General features: G+C 45.8%; 1 protein-coding gene across 2 annotated transcripts in view; it reads right to left on the bottom strand.

Annotated features, from left to right (window-relative positions):
• Positions 1-7,758: 7,758 nt before the first annotated feature.
• DNTT (DNA nucleotidylexotransferase) overlaps positions 7,759-18,866 on the bottom strand; it is a 31,931-nt gene continuing 20,823 nt past the window's right edge. Inside the window, exons 9-11 of one of the 2 annotated variants that reach the window (XM_081569475.1) lie at positions 14,953-15,198; positions 9,781-9,864; positions 7,759-7,929 (exon numbers count right to left, since the gene is read on the bottom strand). In XM_081569475.1, the coding sequence (XP_081425601.1) occupies positions 7,843-7,929; positions 9,781-9,864; positions 14,953-15,198 (417 nt within the window). In that variant the 3' untranslated portion in view covers positions 7,759-7,842. The remainder of the gene's footprint in view (positions 7,930-9,780; positions 9,865-14,952; positions 15,199-18,866) is intronic. The other variant, XM_081569476.1, reaches the window with a different exon arrangement.

The following is an 18,866-nucleotide window of genomic DNA, read 5'->3' on the forward strand; positions in this document are numbered from 1 at the left end:
AAGGAGCAGAGCTGGAGCTGGAAGCGAGCTAAACACACAGGAATCGATCGTGCCTGGAGCGAGGAGAGAAGCCAAGCTGCTTCTTAACCACTCCAAACTTCATTTGCAGATCTGGAAAACTTCGGGGTTGATTTTACTCTTTAAGGGACTGATCTGATAAAGTTCATTCTGACTCTCAGACCTTGTGGTTTAATAATCAGTGAAGTTGCTGTGCATTCAAAAGGAGCCCTTGAACCCTGCTCCTGACCCCCAGTGGGGATTTGCTTTTCTTTATGATGTGGGGAAAGGGGTTTGATTTCTCAGTGGCTCACTTTTTCATCTTTTTTCACATCCGTTTTCTCAAAAAAGCCATTAGACCTGGCTTCCATGGACAGGTTGGCCAAGGCTAACATGGTGCAGGTTGGGATATAAATGATACTCAAAGGGGATGTGTGAGAAGGAGCAGTTCTTTATTTCTGAACACCTCAGGGTAGAAATCAGGGGGAGCTATACGTTCCCTGACCACAGAGGCAGCCCGTGGCTGGGTAATTCATCACTCTCTCTTGTGATCAGAGGGTATTCAAGGTGTGTGTGTGGGGGGGGTGTGTGTGTGTGCACGTGTGTGTGCTGAGGGTAAAGAGTGGGGAAGGAAGGCAGAGATTATTTCAAAAGATTACTAGAAATAGGGGCTGTACCTATTTGGTGGGAATAGAGAGAAAGGTCCAAGTCCTTGGACCATCAGTGGGGAAAAACTCATGAGCAGGAAAAGAGGTCAAGAGGACTCTGGGTGGGTGAACATAGGACCAAAGGGATGATCCAAGTACCAACGTGACTGTCATCTGAGGGGAGCCCGTGAACAGCGGCAGCTGGATCAGGTGAGGTGTTCACCATTGCTCCTGGGAGGAGGCTTCTGGGAGTCCTGGTTCCCTAACATGGGTCCATTGTTCCCCTGATGGGAGAACCTGGGTTCAGGAGATCTCGGGTCTACCCACCAGCTTCACGGGCCACCTTGAACAGCTGAGGAGATATTCCTTTCTCACATGGGGCCCCTAAATGCTCAGAAACACGGATCCTTTGCTTCAAACAACCCAGGACAGGTTCTGCACACCCCATCACTGCCATGCCAACACGTGCTCTTCAAAGTTCCTTGTGAAATTCAGTTTTGTGCTAAGTCCCCTGAGTCTAGACCCGTTAACAAGCAGATCTGGCCGTGTTAGAGCAGACATGCCCAGTGAGAAGTGGGTGCTCCCACTTCTCTTACCTGTTGAGAAGGACCTTGGATTTGCTGAGAACATGACTGCGGCCTTGGCCTTGACACTCATAGGTATGAGCTCTGGGGCAGATCATGGACCTTAGCTCTGTAGGTACAAAATGGAGACTCTCATTTTCTTCCTTCTACCCTTAGGGGTGTTGCGAGGGTGAACGGAAACACGACTTGTAGTCTATAAAGTAAGGTGTGACTTGTATTTTGGACCATTTATTTTATGTAATTCTGCTTACAATCCATTGCTTATTACCTTATTTTAAATGGTTCCTACTAAACTATCAAAGTTCAATATTTCTGTCACCTTTTTCTGCTGTGATGCACAAGAGCTTATTTTGGAATAAAGTGAAAAGCAAAAATGAGAATTCTTGTGGCCCTCCAACATGTCTGTGGTTTTTCTTTGCCTATATTAAAGCATATGACATTGGCCCTAGAATTGGAATCAAGGTCATCTGCAGGATATAGCTGGTGCTGGCACTTTGTCGGCTGGGCTGATGATGGAGATGTTCAAGTTGTTCACAGAGGGCAGCCCAGGTTGTGAGGAAAATGCTGAGACTGGAAGTCAGAAGCTCTGGCTCCCCAACCTAGGGCCTGTGCTAGCATTGGGATGGCCTTGGCCAGTCACGTTCTAGAAAATGCAAATGAATTAATAGTGACAGAAAGCATATCAACAGTTCCCTGGGGATGGAGGGGTGAGGAAGGGTGGAGGAAGAGATTCCAAAGGGCCACAAAGAAAATCTGGGGGGTGATGGATGTGTTCTCCATCTTGATTGTGGTGATAGCTTCATGGGTGTGTCACACATCAACACTTATTAAGTGGTACACTTTAAACATACAATTATTGTATCTCAGCTTTACCTCAATTAAGCTGTTAAAAAAAAAAAGCATCCAAGGCACACAGAAGAGCAATAATCTCTGCCTGCTGGGTTTTGCTTTGTTTTTTTTATTTGACCAGAGGGGGTTAGGCTCTTCATTGCCTAGGGCAAGCTCTTAGTTGTGCCATGCGGGATCTAAATTCCCTGATCAGGGGTCGAACCCAAACCTCTTGGGTTGGGAGCTTAGAGTCTTAACCACTAGACCACCAGGGAAATCCCAACCTCTCTTTCTTTATTCCGCATTTTGCCAGGAGAACAAGAGGATATGGGAATATGGTTGGTGTCCTTTCTAAGACAAACACAGTCTTTCTCTGGAGAAGTTGGAATTAGACAAAAATAGATTCACGTACTCCGTGCCTAAAGGTGGAATGAAATATACTCTCAAGAGCTTACAGTGTCATCCTGAACTGAGGACCCGAAAAGCTCCCCAAACCACAAACACTGTAGAAGCATTTTACCTGAAGGAATGATGGGTGAATTACCCAAACTGGAGGCAAAATTAGAATTCCTTTGGGTTTAAGAAGATATGAATTCCTTGAAGTTGTATGCAAATTTTATATGAATAATCATTACTCACGGGATGAGATTCCATTAATCTCTTCCGATTCTCAAAGTGATCTGCAATACCCTTACCAACAGTTAAATATAAACAGTGATAATTACAGCTGAAGGTTAGTGACAAAGATGTCAAATTCAACCTTTCTTAAGTGACTTGCTGCCACACTTTAAATACAAATTGACTTGAAATTAGTAATGGTTGTACCTTTTTAGTGTTATAGAAAAAGGAAAATGGAGGGAAAAAAATTAAACTTTCCTATATAGATGCCTGTTTACATGAAAGTCATGGAGATTATTTGTTAAGAATACCTCATAAGAATTATAGACAAGAAGGCTGAGTGTGGGTTTTAGTGTATTTCACACTAGATGCGTCATGTTGGAAACTCAGTCAGGCTCCAAAGGGGATCCTGTCCATTATCATTATCATCTTCATCATTAATTTTGCAGCAAGAAGGTAGAGACGGTAAAAGTAACCTCACCTCATTCTGCTTCCTGCTCCTGGGTTAGAGAAGGCTAAACACATTTTTGGACTCGTTTCTTGTGAGAATGTTAAACTCTATATACCAGTGACATATAGGATGTAAAATGCATTGCAATTCTGTTCAAATCCAGGTGGACCACAGTGAAGGTCATGAAGAGTCTTCTTCGTTTCCAGCTGCAGTAAAGGAGCTGGATTTCTCTAAAGAATAGAATATTCTTATCCTTGGATTTACAATGCCAATCCATGAGAGAATGATTTGGGTTCTTAAATCATATGCCTGCTTTTCTGGGAAGTAGTCCTCAGGTTCCTGAACCCCCCAGATTATATGAAAAAGACTAATCCTTATTATCTTTATAGCACTTTTTAGTTTTCAAAGCACTTGTCATTCATTATTTTGTTTGATTTTTTTACACCAAATCCAGGAGGAAATGTAGTGTGGGTATTACTTATGCCTGTTTTACAGATGAGAAAACTGAAACTCTACAAAGATAATTTTATTGGTCCTCAAGATTGTAAAGCAAATTGCTTTGAGAGATGATTTAACTTTGCAAAAAGAGTTAATAATAATGAATTTAATTGATAATAGAGGCAGGTTTCTGTACTGTTCTGGGGTCCTTTGATATACACATTGCAGGGAAGGGTTTAAAACATGATAGTGTGAATTAATTGATAAAAAGTACATTCAAAACAAATAAAATTGACTCCCACTATGGCTCCCATCTGTCCCTAAGAGATGAAGGTCAGTGAGTACCTGAAAGTCCCTATAAAGTAGCCTTTGACTTCCAAGAAACTACCAAAGTCATGGGACAGGGCCTTTGCCCCTATCACCATCAGGCTCGTGGGTAGAGAGTTTCAGCTGGTGTAGCTGGTCCCGGCCAGATCCAGACAGTCTCGGGTCTGGGAGTCCAAGAACTAGCACACTGGTTCTCATCTTTACTACCTCCCGTTCTGGCTTCAGGGGCTTGGTACTTACTGGTACAAAGTACTGCATGTGAAGTACGGGCAGTGTACATAAAGGTCACTGTCCCTAAGGGGAGTAACTCACTCTTTGTGGTTGTTGCTGTTGTCATCTAGTAGCTTGGTCGTGTCCGACTCTGTCTCTTTTGCAACCTCGTGAACTGCAGCCCGCCAGCCTCCTCTGTCCACGGGATTTCCCAGGCAAGAATACTGGAGTGGGTTGCCATTTCCTTCTCCAGGGGATCTTCCCAAACCAGGGATTGAACCTGTGTCTCCCCGCTGAGCCACTAGATGTCCTTCCTAGTCCAAGGGATCACAGATGAAGTACTTGACAGTGTTAGCTCATCTATCCTCCAGCAGATGCAAAGGGAGGAACCATTACCATCTTGATTTCACAAAAGAGGAAATCGAGGATCAGAGAGGTTAGGTAACTTGTTCAAAGTCACACAGCTAGTAATTAGGGAAGCCCGGCCTGTGTGCATATTTTCTGCCGAATCAACAGAAACTCTGGCATTAACTGTGTGACGTTTGGCAGGCCAAGTCTTCTCTCCAGACCTTTGTTCGTCACCTGCACAGCAAGAAGGGTAGACTAGGATGTTTCCGAGTTCCTGCTCGATATTCTTGGGCTTCTGACTTGATGTATTTTTATTGTAGTAATACTTGCCGTTGAAGGTTCTTTTTTTCTGCCACCAGAGGGTGCTCTGCTCCCATAGCAGGAGGCCCTGGGGAAGGCTGAGTTCCAATTAATAGCTGACAACCTGATTGATAAAATTCTGATCAAAAACAAAAATTCCTGTGCAGCTTTAGGAATTTGTGGAATTCTTAACAAGCCTTTCCAAATAAGAAAATTAGCTCAAGAAACCCCTTAGAATTTTTGCTGTTCTCACGGGGTAACTCCTCCCTCATGGACCTCCTGGGGCTTTTGTATGATGAGGACCTTGAGAGCCTCAGCACTGGGCAGTTGGTGTGTTAAGGCGAGCAGCCCACCTACACATTTCCCAGGCATCAGCTCCTCCTCCCTGTGTCCTCTATCCTCTCTCCCAGTTCTTGCCATGTCCCCATCCCACTGGTAATATTTATTACATGTTTTCCCTTACATTGATTTTCTTTTCTTACTTATGTGTACTCAAAAGGGAAGCTCTCTGCCACTACCATAAATGGAAAACATTACTTGTGTAACATATGAAAATAAATAGCTTTCTAGAATATAACTCCCACACTTATAATCAGAGAAGTTTTTATGTTCTATCCCATGTCCTATGTCTAGAAAAATGAGGTACCTAGTAGGCACTGAATGAATATATATTATATAGGTCATATAGATATTCATCTAGATGCTACCTAAATGATCTCAAATATCATATGTGGGCAATACTGGGGCAGTGGAAGAGACTACAAGAAAACTTGGTAGATTTGGGGAGTTGAGGCCGATGAACACGACCCGCCATGTGATCAGACCATGAGGCCTTTCTCAGTGGGAGTGGCTGCGTCCACCCCCCCATCCCACCCCCGTTTCCCCAGCTCACCTTTGCCAGAAACACCAACTGCATATACCTGAGGCCCGGTCCAGGGTACAACTGTGTTCAGCCTGAACCGTCAGGAGAGGCGAAATGCCTTCATCTGCCACTTGACATCCTCTAGAATCACTCTCATTAAAAACAAACAAATCAAAAACACAACAGAAAACCAGAAGGGAAAATAAATCTTGGTAAGGATGTGGAGAAACTAGAAACCTTGTACACCTCTGGTAGAAAGGCAAAATGGTGCAGCCACTACAGAAAAGAGTAAGTGGTTCCTCCAAAAAGTATAGAATTACCCTGTGATCCAGCAACTCCTCTTCTAGGTTTATATTTAAAAGCAAGCAGGGTCTTAAAGAGAGACTGCATACCAGTGTTCACAGAGCACCATTCGCAATAGCCAAAAGGTGGAAACAGCCCATATGTCCATCAACTGATGAGTGAATAAATAAAATGTGGCATATTAGACATACAATGGTCTATTACTCGGCCTTCTAAAGGGATGATGGGCTTCCGTGGTAGCTCAGTCAGTAAAGAATCTGCCTTCTGTGCAGGAGACCCAGGTTCAATCCCTGGGTCAGGAAGATCCCCTGGAGAAGGAAATGGCAACCCATTCCAGTATTCTTGCCTGGAAAAATCCTATGGAGAGAGGCTGACGGAGTACAGTCAGTGGGGTCACATAGAGTAGGACATGACTTAGCGACTAAACCACCACCAAAGGGATGATGGCTACACCTAGATGAACCTTGAAAACATTATGCTAAGCAAAATAAGCCAGAAACAAAACAAGTACTGTATGATTCCACTTACATGAGGTACTCAGAAGAGGCAAATTCATACAGAAAGAAAGTAGAACTGAGGTTACCAGGGGCCCAGGGAAAGGGGAATTCATTATTGTTTAATGAACACAGAGTTTCTGTTTAGGGTGGGGAGGCATTTCTGGAAATGAATAGTGACAACAGCTGCACAACTTGAAAAGCACTTGCCCACTGGGGTTTGCTTGCTCCTGTGTCTCGGCTGGCATGGTGAGAAGGAGAGGGCTGGGTTACCCCAGGGGTCCTGGGGGAGGAGGAGGATGAATCCGAGGAGCAGAAGCCCGCCTAGCTCAGCCAAACACCCAGCTCGTGTGCAGAGCTGTGCTGTGTTAAGCAACTGAGTTTGGGGATAGTTTGCATTTGGGGCAATACTAGCTGATACACACCCCATCCCCAGGCTCCAGCACCAGGAAGGGAAGGAGGCTCTTCGCCTGTGCCCAGGGCAGGGCATCATGCTTCTCTAGGGGGTCCCGGATCTCGCCATCCTCTCCTCTGGGGGAGCTGGAAGGACAGGGCTAGGACCACGGGGAGGGCTCCCCGTCCTCCAGCAGGGTGGGGACACAGAAGCAGCTGGAACAGATGGCCTTTAGGGTCCTTTCCAGTAATAGAGTCGATGCCCTCCTAGAGGAGGCTGGCATTCCAAATGGGTCTGCAACCTTGCAGTTCCAAAGGCTGCCTCCCTTCCTGTGGGTACCATAAGGTGAAGAGGGCAAGAGATCTCTCCTTGGAGAGATTCAGAGATGGCCCTTTGGGAGATTGTGCTTCTTTCTGTGTGAAAGCAGTGAGAATACATTCCATACGTGGCCTCCAGTCCGGATGCCTAGGGGCACAGCTGCAGGTGACAGAGGAGAAGCAGGCTTTGACCTGAGCTGAGAGTCAGTCCCTCTCCTCCAAAAGCTCCAGAAGGGGCTCAAACCCCTCTTAGAATCTCTGGCCTTCTAATTAAACCTGTTCCTCCTCTCAAGGTAAACCTTACCATCGTTATTCTTTCATTTTGTTACATTTTTGCTTAAGAATATTTTAAAATATGTGAGTGAATAAAAAACACTCGACCATCTTGTTTTTTCCCCTTTTTATTGGAAATATACAGTATTTCAGCTACACTGTGGGCAAAGTGGGCTTTGATGAACTTCCCCTGGAAATGAGTCACCAATTACAACACCATTTCTATGGAAAATGCATTGTGAGCTCTATGCAACAGTCTTACAAATGGCCTACTAGAGCATAAGCCCGGTGGTGCCCGATCACACTTCCAAAACTACTTATTTCTAGAAGCAATCTACATCTTGGTAAAATGTAAAGAATCCCAAACTTGATTAAGGCATCTTTCATTATAATATGAAGCATAATTTGTCTAACATGAAAAAAAACAGAAAAAAAAATTGACAACTTTCTCCTAAGCATTTCTTTCCCATGGTTCAAGGTAGTCCAATCCCAGATGTGCAAAGATTTCTTCTTCACTTTCCGCTTTGAGAAATATCCTCTGAAAGCATAACAAGACATATGTACACTAAGATATTTTGTTAAGTATCTCCGAGCTGACATAGTAAAAATGTTACTTGTAAAATTGTCTTGTCAGAATGAATTACTGCCAAAACACATTTCCCTGCTTCTGAGGGTAAAAATTCATCTTACCTGACTTCTGTAATTTTTATATTTTCCCACCCACAAAAAACTTAATAAATTAAGGTAAAATTATGACAGCCTTATATATTCAACTAGAGGCATTTGATACTTTGCTTATTGGTCTGTAGTGTTCACTAGAACCAGCTGAAGGAGACTTTTAAAAGAATGTTGAAAACTGAGCTGTAACCCAGTCCAACGAAATCAGAGATCCGGAGAGGTCTTGTCATCCATCTATCTAAAGGGTCTGGGAAATTCTCACATGCAGCCAGTATTATGTACTGCTGCCATCGGTAAAGAGGAGCAGCAATTATGGGATGCTTGTACAGGTCAGATATTCCTCCTGGCCTTCCACCCTGCCCGACTCCCACCAGGCTGCCAACCCCATGATCTGTTACATCAAGCAGCACTTGCCCTCCAGTCCTTCTTGTCTGTAGCACAGTGTTGGGCACATAGGAGGCACTCACTTACTTTGAACTATTTGTTATGTGTCAGTTTGTAAGTTTCCTAGATCATGTTAGGTGAAGCTGCCTCCACTCACATGCTACATAATTGAGGCTTTCTTGCCAGCATCCACAGCCCTCTCTTATGACAGCAGCAACTTGATTTTCTCTTTGGGAAACCACACTTCCCTATTCTCAGTCTCTGAGGGTCACCTCCAAGGAGGGGCACATGACACAAGCCTCATCAATCAGAGCCATGGGAAAGGGTTCAAGGATGGCTACATGGCCCAGGTCTGACCTGTGAGCATTAGCTAGGGCTTGCTGGAACTATTTGGAAAAAAGTTCTTTTCTGTTGGCATAGCTAATCTAGAAGGATAGGATTCGTGGGAAAACCCTGCCTGAGAGTGACACCAACACTGAGGGGAAATTGCATGAGCATCTGGATACAGCCACACCTGAAGTCCATGTTACCCCAGATGCCACAGTACATAAGTCAAATTTTATTTTTTTTTTTGCCACTGCCATTTTGTATTGGGTTTCTGATTTTTTGTGAGACAGACTCTCACTAAATACACTTCATTTAGACTAAGCTCCTAGAGAATAAAAACCATTACTTCTACTTATTTTGTATCTTCTTCCTACTCAGAGCTTCCTTTAGTATCCTTGATCACTGTAAGTACAGTTGAATATTTATAATAACTCTTCGTAATTCATGCAGCAATCATTTTGCTCAAGCAGCATTTGGATCATGACCACTGTAGGACTAGCATACCAACTGAGTCTCTGTGGTGTATGAGTCTAGCTAACCACTCATCTACCTCTCAGGATAGCTCTGTTGCTCTCCTTCTTGCAGTTGACTCTCATTAATGACCCATGTGGTCACTCAGAATTCTACTTCCCACTGCATTTGAGGGATACTTGAGTAACATTTGTGATTTGGGGGGATCTTTGGTTTTCTTTGGAGTTACACATTGCAAACACCAAGGATATACCAAGCTCAATTCAAATTCATTGCTGGCCTGGTCTGGAGACCCAGCTAGCTCAGCATCATTGAGCTCAAAGCCTCCGAGGTGCATTCTGGGCTTTGTGGGGGTTGTGCTCCTGTCAGGATCTTTCCAGCTGCCCTCAGCTGTGATCTGAAGGAAGGGGCCCTTGGGGCAAAGGAAGCTGAACCTGGACACTAGAATCAGTTCAGGAAAAGCGCTCAGGGAACCAGACTTTGGGATGAGGATCAAAGTGGCCCATCTCAGGGAGACAGCGCTCGCTACCTTGGTCTTGTCATATAAAGCGTGGTTATCCAGCATCATCTTCCGCTCGTGTGTGGCATAGCGCCGGATGTCTCTCTCAAACTGCTGGATAAGAAAGAGATCATTAAAATAAATCACTATCAAGTCTAGAATGTCTTCAGTATTATGTGTCTAAAGATATTTAAATCCCTATAATGAAACATCTAGGGCTTCCCTGATGGCTCAATGGTAAAGAATACCCCTGCCAATGCAGGAAATGTGGGTTCGATCCCTAGGTTGGAAAGATCCCCTGGAGAAGGAAATGGCAACCCACTCCAGTATTCTTGCCTGGAAAACCCCATGGAGAGAGGAGCCTGGCAGGCCACAGTCCATGGGGTCCTAAAAGAGTCGGACACAACTTAACAACTAAACAACAACAACAATGAAATACCTATCTCCACTAAACATTCTCCAAGTGAATTTTCTCCCCCAGGGCAACAGTCCACCATGACAAAACTCCATGCTCACACGTACGCATTAGATTGTAAGCTCCATGAAAACAGGAACCTGATTTGTTCCGTTCATAACCATATTCCCTCCTAATGGTTCCTGGCACACAGATGATGTACAGTAAATGCTCAGTGAATAAACAGGTATTGTGAGGATTGTGTCCAGAATAATTCCTGGTCCAGACTAAATGCTAGATAAATAATAGTTTGGTGTTGTTTTCTATTTGGAATACAACTATTATAAAAGAGGATGAGGAGTTAGGAGACCAGGTTCCAGCCTGGATTTTGTCCCTATCTGGCTCTGTATCTCTCGGCAAGTCACCCAACCTCTCTGAATCTTGGTTGGTCAAATAGGAGAGTGGAGGAAGTGTGTGAGTAAGGTCTCCTCTGGCTGTAACATTCTCTCATGTGAACTTCTATAAAACTGATGGCCTGGGCCAGCTGCTTCAGAGTAGCATCTCCTATGATCAGCATGGGCTCTGAGGCTCCAGGGAGAAAAATTTGAAGCCTTAGATGGACGAAAGGAAAACCTTGGGAAAAGAAGGACAGTGAATGAAGATGTTGTTGACATTAATTTTCCTGAGAGAAGCACAGATCTAGAAATGTCCTTTCCATGTAGGATTAGGGAGAAAACTTGGAATCACTGAACATGAACTTGGGCAAACTTAGGGAGATGGTGAGGGACATGGAGGACTGGTGTGCTACAATCCATTGGGTCTCAAAGAGTCAGACATGACTGGGCAACTGAACAACAACAACATGGAATAATTGCACTAAAGTGAAATAAGAGAGTGAAAAATTTGGCTTAAAACTCAACATGCAGAAAACTAAGATCGTGGCATCTGGTCCCATCACTTCATGGGAAATAGGTGGGGAAATAGTGACAGACTTTATTTTTCTGGACTCCAAAATCACTGCAGATGGTGACTGCAGCCATGAAATTAAGACACTTACTCCTTGGAAGCAAAGTTATGACCAACCTAGATAGCATATTTAAAAGCAGAGACATTACTTTGCCAACAAAGGTCTGTCTAGTCAAAGCTATGGTTTTTCCAGTAGTCATGTATGTGTGTGAGAGTTGGACTATAAAGAAAGTTGAGCACCGAAGAATTGATGCTTTTGAACTGTGGTGTTGGAGAAGACTCTTGAGAGTCCCTTGGACAGCAAGGAGATCCAACCAGTCCATCCTAAAGAAAATCAGTCCTGAATGTTCATTGGAAGGACTGATGCTGAAGCTGAAGCTCCAATACTTTGTTCACTTGATGCGAAGAACTGACTCATTTGAAAAGACCCTGATGATGGAAAATATTGAAGGCAGGAGGAGAAGGTGACGACAGAGGATGAGATGGTTGGATGGCATCATCAACTCAATGGACATGAGTTTGAGTAAATTCCAGGAGTTGGTGATGGACAGGGAGGCCTGGCGTGCTGCAGTCCTTGGGGTCTCAAATAGTCAGACAGACTGAGCGACTGAACTGAACTGAAGTGGTGAGTATGGGAAAGCTGGTGAAGACTGGGACCTGCCCTTCCTGACCTGGATGTGTGAAGACAGACTTTCCAACCCGAAGTCTTTTATAAGGCAGTGGAAGGGCAGCTAGAGCTGTGGAAGAGTCAGGGTGAAGCAGATTCTGGGTGTAGTAGCTGCTGGTCTGTGAAAGTATGAGGGTGTTGTTTAGCACATGGCTTCCACAGCCCGAGGCTTCAAGTCCCCCCAGCACTTAGAGCAATGGCTGTTCACACTGGGCATGGGAAGGCTGGAGAGGATGGGGTAACTGGAGCAGTGAAAGGCTGCCCCTGGCTCCTCAGTTCTGTGTGCTGAGAGATCTATTCCTGGACTCCTCTGCCAAACCCCTTGAAGCATTTTTGCATGGGTTGTTAGGAATTATCATGATGTCTTCCATTTGGAGGGTAATAATATTGATTAAATCAACAATTATTGAGCACCTACTGTATGCCAAGTGTGTTCTGGGTGCTTGGAATATAACAGTGAAGAAAACAATGATGTCTGCCTTGGTGGGGCTTGGATTCAAGCAGGGGACACAGATAAGACACAGTAACAGCATAAGTAAAGTACACGATGGACATGAGTTTGAGCAAGCTCTGGGAGTTGGTGATGGACAAGGAAGCCTGGTGTGCTGCAGTTCATGGAGTCACAAAGAGTCGGACATGACTGAGTGACTGAACTGACTGAAAGTACACGATATGCTAACAGGTAATGCTGGGTACAGGGCAGGCCTCATGAAGGAGACAGGATCTGAGGAGGGACTTGCCATGGTGAAGGAGTCAGCCAGGTGGACTCAGGAAGGAGCACTCCATGCAGAGGGAACAGCTAGAACATAGGCCTTAGGGAGGGGTGAGCCTGGCCAGGGTAGGGAGAGAGCAGTGGGAGGAGTCCAGAGAGATGAGGGGGTGGGAAGACCACGCAGGGCCTTGTGACCACCGGAAGGCTTTTACTCTGAGTTGCATAGGCAACCCCTGCCAGGTTTTGAGCAGGGGAGTGATAATCTGCCTTATGATGACAGGATCACTCAGGGGGCAAGCGACCAGTTAGAACGGCCATGGCTATAATCCAGGCAATGACATCCTAGTTAATGTTTACAGAGTGCTTACCCTGTGCTGGGCACTGGGCTGATTTCTTGCTTTATATTAATTTCTGATTTGCTCTATTATCACTAGTACTTAACAGCTTCTAAAAGAGTCTAACATTGTCTCTAAAAGAACAGTATTACATATACAATTAGCCTCAGAATTGTGTTAAGATGAAGGCACTGTCTCATTCAGTTCTCATGACAATCCCACGAGGTTGGTACTGTTATTAGCCCCATTTTTCAAATGAAGAAAGGAATCCCAGAGAGCCTCAGCAATTTACCCAAGGCCACACAGCCAATGATAGAGCTAGGATTCAGACTCCTGAATCCCAAACTCTTTACCCTGGATGTTTCTGCCTTCTGTTTTACAAGCTCTTTAGTTTCTCTCAACAATCCTGTGAAATAGGCAGGGTAAGGATGTTGTCTTTTGTTTCAGGTAAAGAAGGGCAGTGGCACTAAGTCTGGCTGTATCATTCGCTGGTCACAACAGACTTCAGAGATTAGCCCACTGCTGGGGCATACAGTTGTCCAAGTTGTGCACTGCAAAACTCTAGAGGGCGCCATTCACATGTGTAGCTTTGTAAATATGCATGTTTCTTCTGACAATTTTCTGGGAAATGGCAGTAAGGTGTTTTAAGGAGGAGATGCTTTTTAAAGTTGGTGAAAGGGAGCCATCCGGGCTGGGTTAACCTGGGCACCTGGTCACCATTGTCCATGTGTTTCCAAAGCAGAGTGTGCCTCCTCTTAGCATCTGACACAAACATGGACAATACTCTTAAAGGAACCTCAGCCAATAAAGCCATGCTGACAAACAGTTCGAGTTTGAAGAAATAAGATTCAGAGGAAAACAGAAGCTTCCAAAAAAAAAAGAAAACAAACTAATGAACTCTGGACCCAGTCCAGAAATCGCATGGATGGCTCTAGAAAAATCTCAGCTTAATGTATCCCTGTGGATGTATTCTGCTCTGGAAATCTTTAGTGCACAAAGGTGTGAAGGAAGCTTTGTTCAGCTTAGTAGACGAAGACAACCTGGTAAGTTAATGAACCCAAACTGAGGTGAGATTAACAGATTAATTGGCTTGAGGACATTTCCCAGACCCTGAAATCTTTGGGTAAAAAGGCAAAATTAAATTTCCCAAGCTGCATTTATAATGTATTGTTTCATCAGCTTTCCTGCTTTTTATGAATGAAAGATGTCAGCCAACATTTTTGATTAGGGTAAGACGTTCTAGTGCTGAGATTGTGCGCTGAAATAATTCCAGCCCAAAGCAAACACACTTGACATTTAATTCAAGGTTAAGGACAATTAATTTCTATGTCATTTATCATACAAAATCCTCTAATGATATGTGCCACTCAAAGCAGCTACTAGCTACATGGGAAAACAGAGTGGGGTGTTGGTAGGAGGGTGGAGGACAAGCTAATGGAACAGACCACGGGTACCATGTCTGTGAATATCACATGGTGGGAGATGGGGACTGCCGCTTGGCCAGCACTGGTCCCATGCCCGGCGTGGTGTTAGGGGCATTGCCAGCTTCATCCCACTGGATCCCTGCAACCCAGGGGGGTAGCGTTGTCTTTGCCCTAACTTTCCTGATGGAAAACTGAGTCTTAAAGGCCATGGGGAACTTGACGAAGATCACCTAGCTGGTCAGAGGCAGAGCAGGGGCTCGTGACCAGGTCTAGGATGAGCCAAACCTGTGCCCTTGGCCACCAGGCTGCTTTCTCTGCTTCAGTGGTTCTCATACCTGCAGGGTTCTTTCAAACACAAATTGCTGGGCTCCACCCCCAGAGTTCCTGATTCAGTAGGTCTGGCGTGGGGTGGAGCGTTCACAGGTCTAACCAGGTAAGGAGGTAAGGCTGATGCTGCTGGTCAGGGGATCACATTTTATAAATACCTATTCTAAAGGCATCTGTCTCAGTTGACCGTGTGAAAGTGGAATGCCCTGATTCAGAGATTTCTGGGCACTTTCTTCTCTCCTGTCCACCATCTCCCCCTTCCCTGTCCATCCTCCCGCCACCCCTCCCCCGCCATTGTCTCTCCCCTGGCCCCAGGGAGACCTAGTCTACCTCTTACGGAAAGCTAAGGCCATCCCAGGGATGAAGGCAGCACTTACCCGGGAGCCAGTCCAGCCTAGCAGGGCAAAGGCACGGTTCTCATAAGGGCACATGACCAGGTCCACACGGATGGCCTTCCAGGTCTTTCCTTCCTGCTGGTTGGACTTACCACTGTCCACTCTCTGATGGTGCAATTTTAAAATCAGAAAGCATTTTTGAAAATGATCTAAAGTATCCACCTGCCTGCTTGGCAGCTTGAACTTTTCAAATGTTGACTCCACGAGGTCATAATATAAAAGTAATCCCTGAAAATAAACAGAAAGACATCAGGAAGAGTCCCTGATGCAGAGGGTCAGAGACTTTATATTGGGCTCTTAGTGAATGCTTTTAAAGAAAGCTTTGCACATTTGAGAATATGGGTACATCTGTCCTTGCATTGTGAGCCCACCTGGTGACTCTAGCAGAGGAAGGCAAGGAGTGGGTGCATTACCCTCCTTCTGCAGCAGAGGAATTTAATGATTAGAGGGGCCATGCCAAGGCCATTTCATGCAAAGCCACCAGAGGATCTGCTCCCTGAACATCTGATCACAGACAGTGCTCAGAAACTTGCCTCACTCCCATAAGTACAAACCAACCTTGAACAAAAAGCCGAGCCATTATATGCAGTTGTTTTGATTTAGTGTCCCTCCATATTATCCTAATCGACCATACTAGGTCGACTTGGGCCCAAAGGATTGTGGCTGGAGAATCAGCCTGCTTTGCAGCCTGATGACTCACTCTTTCTAGCAAGCACTTTGGGATTGTTACTCTGCCTGCCTTGGAGACAAGGACAAAATTAGTGGCACATCACCAAACATTGCCTAATCAGAAGGTCGCACCCAGCAATCTGCCGTCCTCCAATTTATCTGCTCCGTGGGAATTCCTCACCTCACAGGGCCGATGTGGAGTAAGGAGAAGCAGAAATATGCAATTAACTGCTAAATCTGAGTTGCAACTAAAAGAACAAATAGCCTTAAAAAACAATCTAATCAGGCTATTAGGATGTAGGATTTGTTCTTGGGTTCTTTAGGTCTGATGTTCTCAAATATTATCATCAGGAGCATTTGAAAGGTTTGTTTCAGCACAGTTTTGGAGGCCCTGTCCCCAGAGTGATTCATGGGCAGTGGGGGTGGGGGAACTTCCCACGTGGTGCTATTGGTAAAGAACCCACCTACCAGTGCAGGACACATAAAGAGAGCAAGTTTGATCCCTGGGTTGGGAAGATCCGCTGGAAAAGGGCATGGCAACCCACTCCAGTATTCTTGCCTGGAGAATCCCTATGTACCGAGGAGCCTGGTGGGTTACAGTCCATGGGGTCGCAAAGAGTTGGAGAGACTAACGCAACTTAGCACACACGGGGGTGGGGTGGGGAGGGATTGGTGCATTTCCAGTAAGTTCCCAGGTGTTGCTGATGCTTTTGATCCAGGGACCACACTTGGAGCAGGTCTGGTTCCCTTTACTGTTATTATTAGACACATTCACCTTTCTTCTGCAATCCATCCCCAACCCCAAGAGACATTGTTTCAACTGGACTCAACACTTGGAGGAGGGGGTGCTTATCCTTTTGTGGATCTCAGCAGAGGGAGCACTCTGCCCTCAGGGCCTCTCCCAGAAAAGGTGAGAGGAAGAATCAACCCCATGTGTAGGGCAGAACACTAATGTCAGGAAGAGCCTCTGGTGCAGGAGGTAACTGTTGCCCTAAACGGATCTGATAACCAGCTCGGAGGAAGACACAATTCTGCTCTCTAATGAAACTTACTAAGATTAGTCAGTATAGCAGCCTTTCATGGCCATTTAAATTATGTAAATTTGAAAAGGAAGCTATTAAAATATCAACCAGTCTCACCTTGAAGCCAAATTTATAAAACAACCCTTCCCCCTTAAAAAAAAATTCACGAAGCTGGCTTCCTAAAAGTTGTAAACTGTGTGTGCACTATGGCCACATAGTAGTCACACTTCGGCTGGTCATAGACAGAAGGGCCACCCACCAGGCATGAACCTGGACCACACTCAGTCAACTCTCTCCTCTTTGGGCTGAATTGCTGGCAGCCAGTGGAGCTTTCTGGATGGTGCCCTCCCCCCAGGATCAGTATCTCCAAGCTCTTTTCCTCCCAACAAGAGGTCTTTCAACTGGTGGAAGGCTCAAACTCATACACATCTTTGGCTGTTCATTAGTTCTTCGGGTGTTTTAAAACATTGGTTGTGCATATGTGTGTGTTGTGTGAGTATGTGCTCGAGTGTGCCTGTGAGACAGGCTGGGACCTGGGACCCTTTGCTGTAATGCTTGCACCTGGACATACCTCTCCTTGAACAACAAAATATAAAGAAACTGTATAGGACTAAAAATAACTGTGTGCATGCACAGTTGGGCAAATTCTGGATCCAAAAGATACAAAGAGACCAAAAAAACCCAACTGCCACTTTTGAGGAGCCCGGAGTTAAAGAGCAAAAGAGGATACTGCTCAAGTCCCTTGCACACACCACCACCTAAGGCGTTAGCAAGCCACCTAAACCCCTCCTTGCGCTCCACCTGGACACACCCTACCCTCACACCACAAAAGGAACAAGCTCACACCCGCTTCGGGGAGTGAGCAAGTAAGGGAATTTGTTGTTTCTTCCTGCTCCCCTGTGCTGCCGCGGGGCCCCCAGTAAAGCCTGGCCTAGATTTCTTGTTTGGCCTTAATCAATTTCTATGGGTTGGGGAAGGCCAAGAGCCCTGGTTGGTAACACCTGCATGAGATAGAATCCTTTTAATCTGGAAAGTACAGATTTTTGTAAGAAAGGCAGGGGTGGGAGGTATTGGGAACAGGGAGGGAGGCAGAGGTGGAAATTAACCACCATGATTCACAGCAGAGGTGTCAGGGGCAGCTGTGGGGCTACAGGAAGGCAGGCAGGTAGTGCTGAGACACACACTGCCCCACCCGGTTTCCTCCCTGAGGTCCTGCTTGTCAGAGAGTGAGGGGGAGCAGCTGCCTGTGCTCTCGCCTGGGTCCCCTCCACCCAGCACAGGCCTGGCCCTCTGCAGAATTCAATATGCGACTATGCAGGAGAGATCACAACAACAGCCAGTGTTTTGTTGTTCAGTTGCTCAGTCGTGTCTGCCTCTTTGGGACCCCATGGACTGCAGCACGCCAGGCTTCCCTGTCTTTCACCATCTCCCGGAGCTTGCTCGAACTCCGGCCACTGTTTAAACCACTGTTTAATAGGCATTTATCAGGCGCTGTGCCAAGGGCCTTATCTAATGCTCTCAGTTAATCCTCTGACTAATGAGAGAAGCTTGCTATCCCCGTTTCACAGATAAGGAAAGAGAAACTTGGAAAGATTAAGAGCATAGTCCCAGGTCATATAGCCAGTCAGTGGCAGGGCTGTGCTTGGACAATCCCAAATCTAAAACCCCCCATGCTTAATGCCCATCTCCACCCTCACCTGTCCGTCTCTTTGCTTGGTGACCAGCAGAACGGCTGCCTGGTGACTAAAGAAAGACCAATGAAAAGGAGGCTCCTTGTCCCCATCTCCCAACCCCACCCTACCTTTGGTCAGGACAGTCTCAGAGCATGGGGATGGTGGGGCCTCTATACCGAGGTCAAATCAGTCCATCCTTGCCAGCTGAGAGGCCAGGCAGCCCCCTCTCCACCCAGGCCATGGCTGACAGGGTGCATCAGAGTGATGTGTCCACGAGAGTTTCTTAGCTTTCCTGCTTGAGCGGAGCAGTGGGGCCAGCCTCGGTGGAGCTGATGCTTCCCCATTCAGCCTTTCCCTGGCTCAGCCTATGATGTTCACTCTCAGGGCTCCTGGCCCTCTGGATCCACTCTCCTGACAGACGGGGGAGTTGGGAGGGGGTTGAGGGTGAGGGCGGGTGGCTCTTGGCTGAATTTGGATCTGGTTCCAAAGCTGGGTCTTTATTAGTTATTCTAGTGTTCCCAGTACCAGGGTT

The sequence above is a fragment of the Giraffa tippelskirchi genome, chromosome 2, assembly GCF_054371585.1.
Source record: "Giraffa tippelskirchi isolate mGirTip1 chromosome 2, T2T-mGirTip1v1.2.pri, whole genome shotgun sequence".
NCBI lineage: Eukaryota > Metazoa > Chordata > Mammalia > Artiodactyla > Giraffidae > Giraffa > Giraffa tippelskirchi.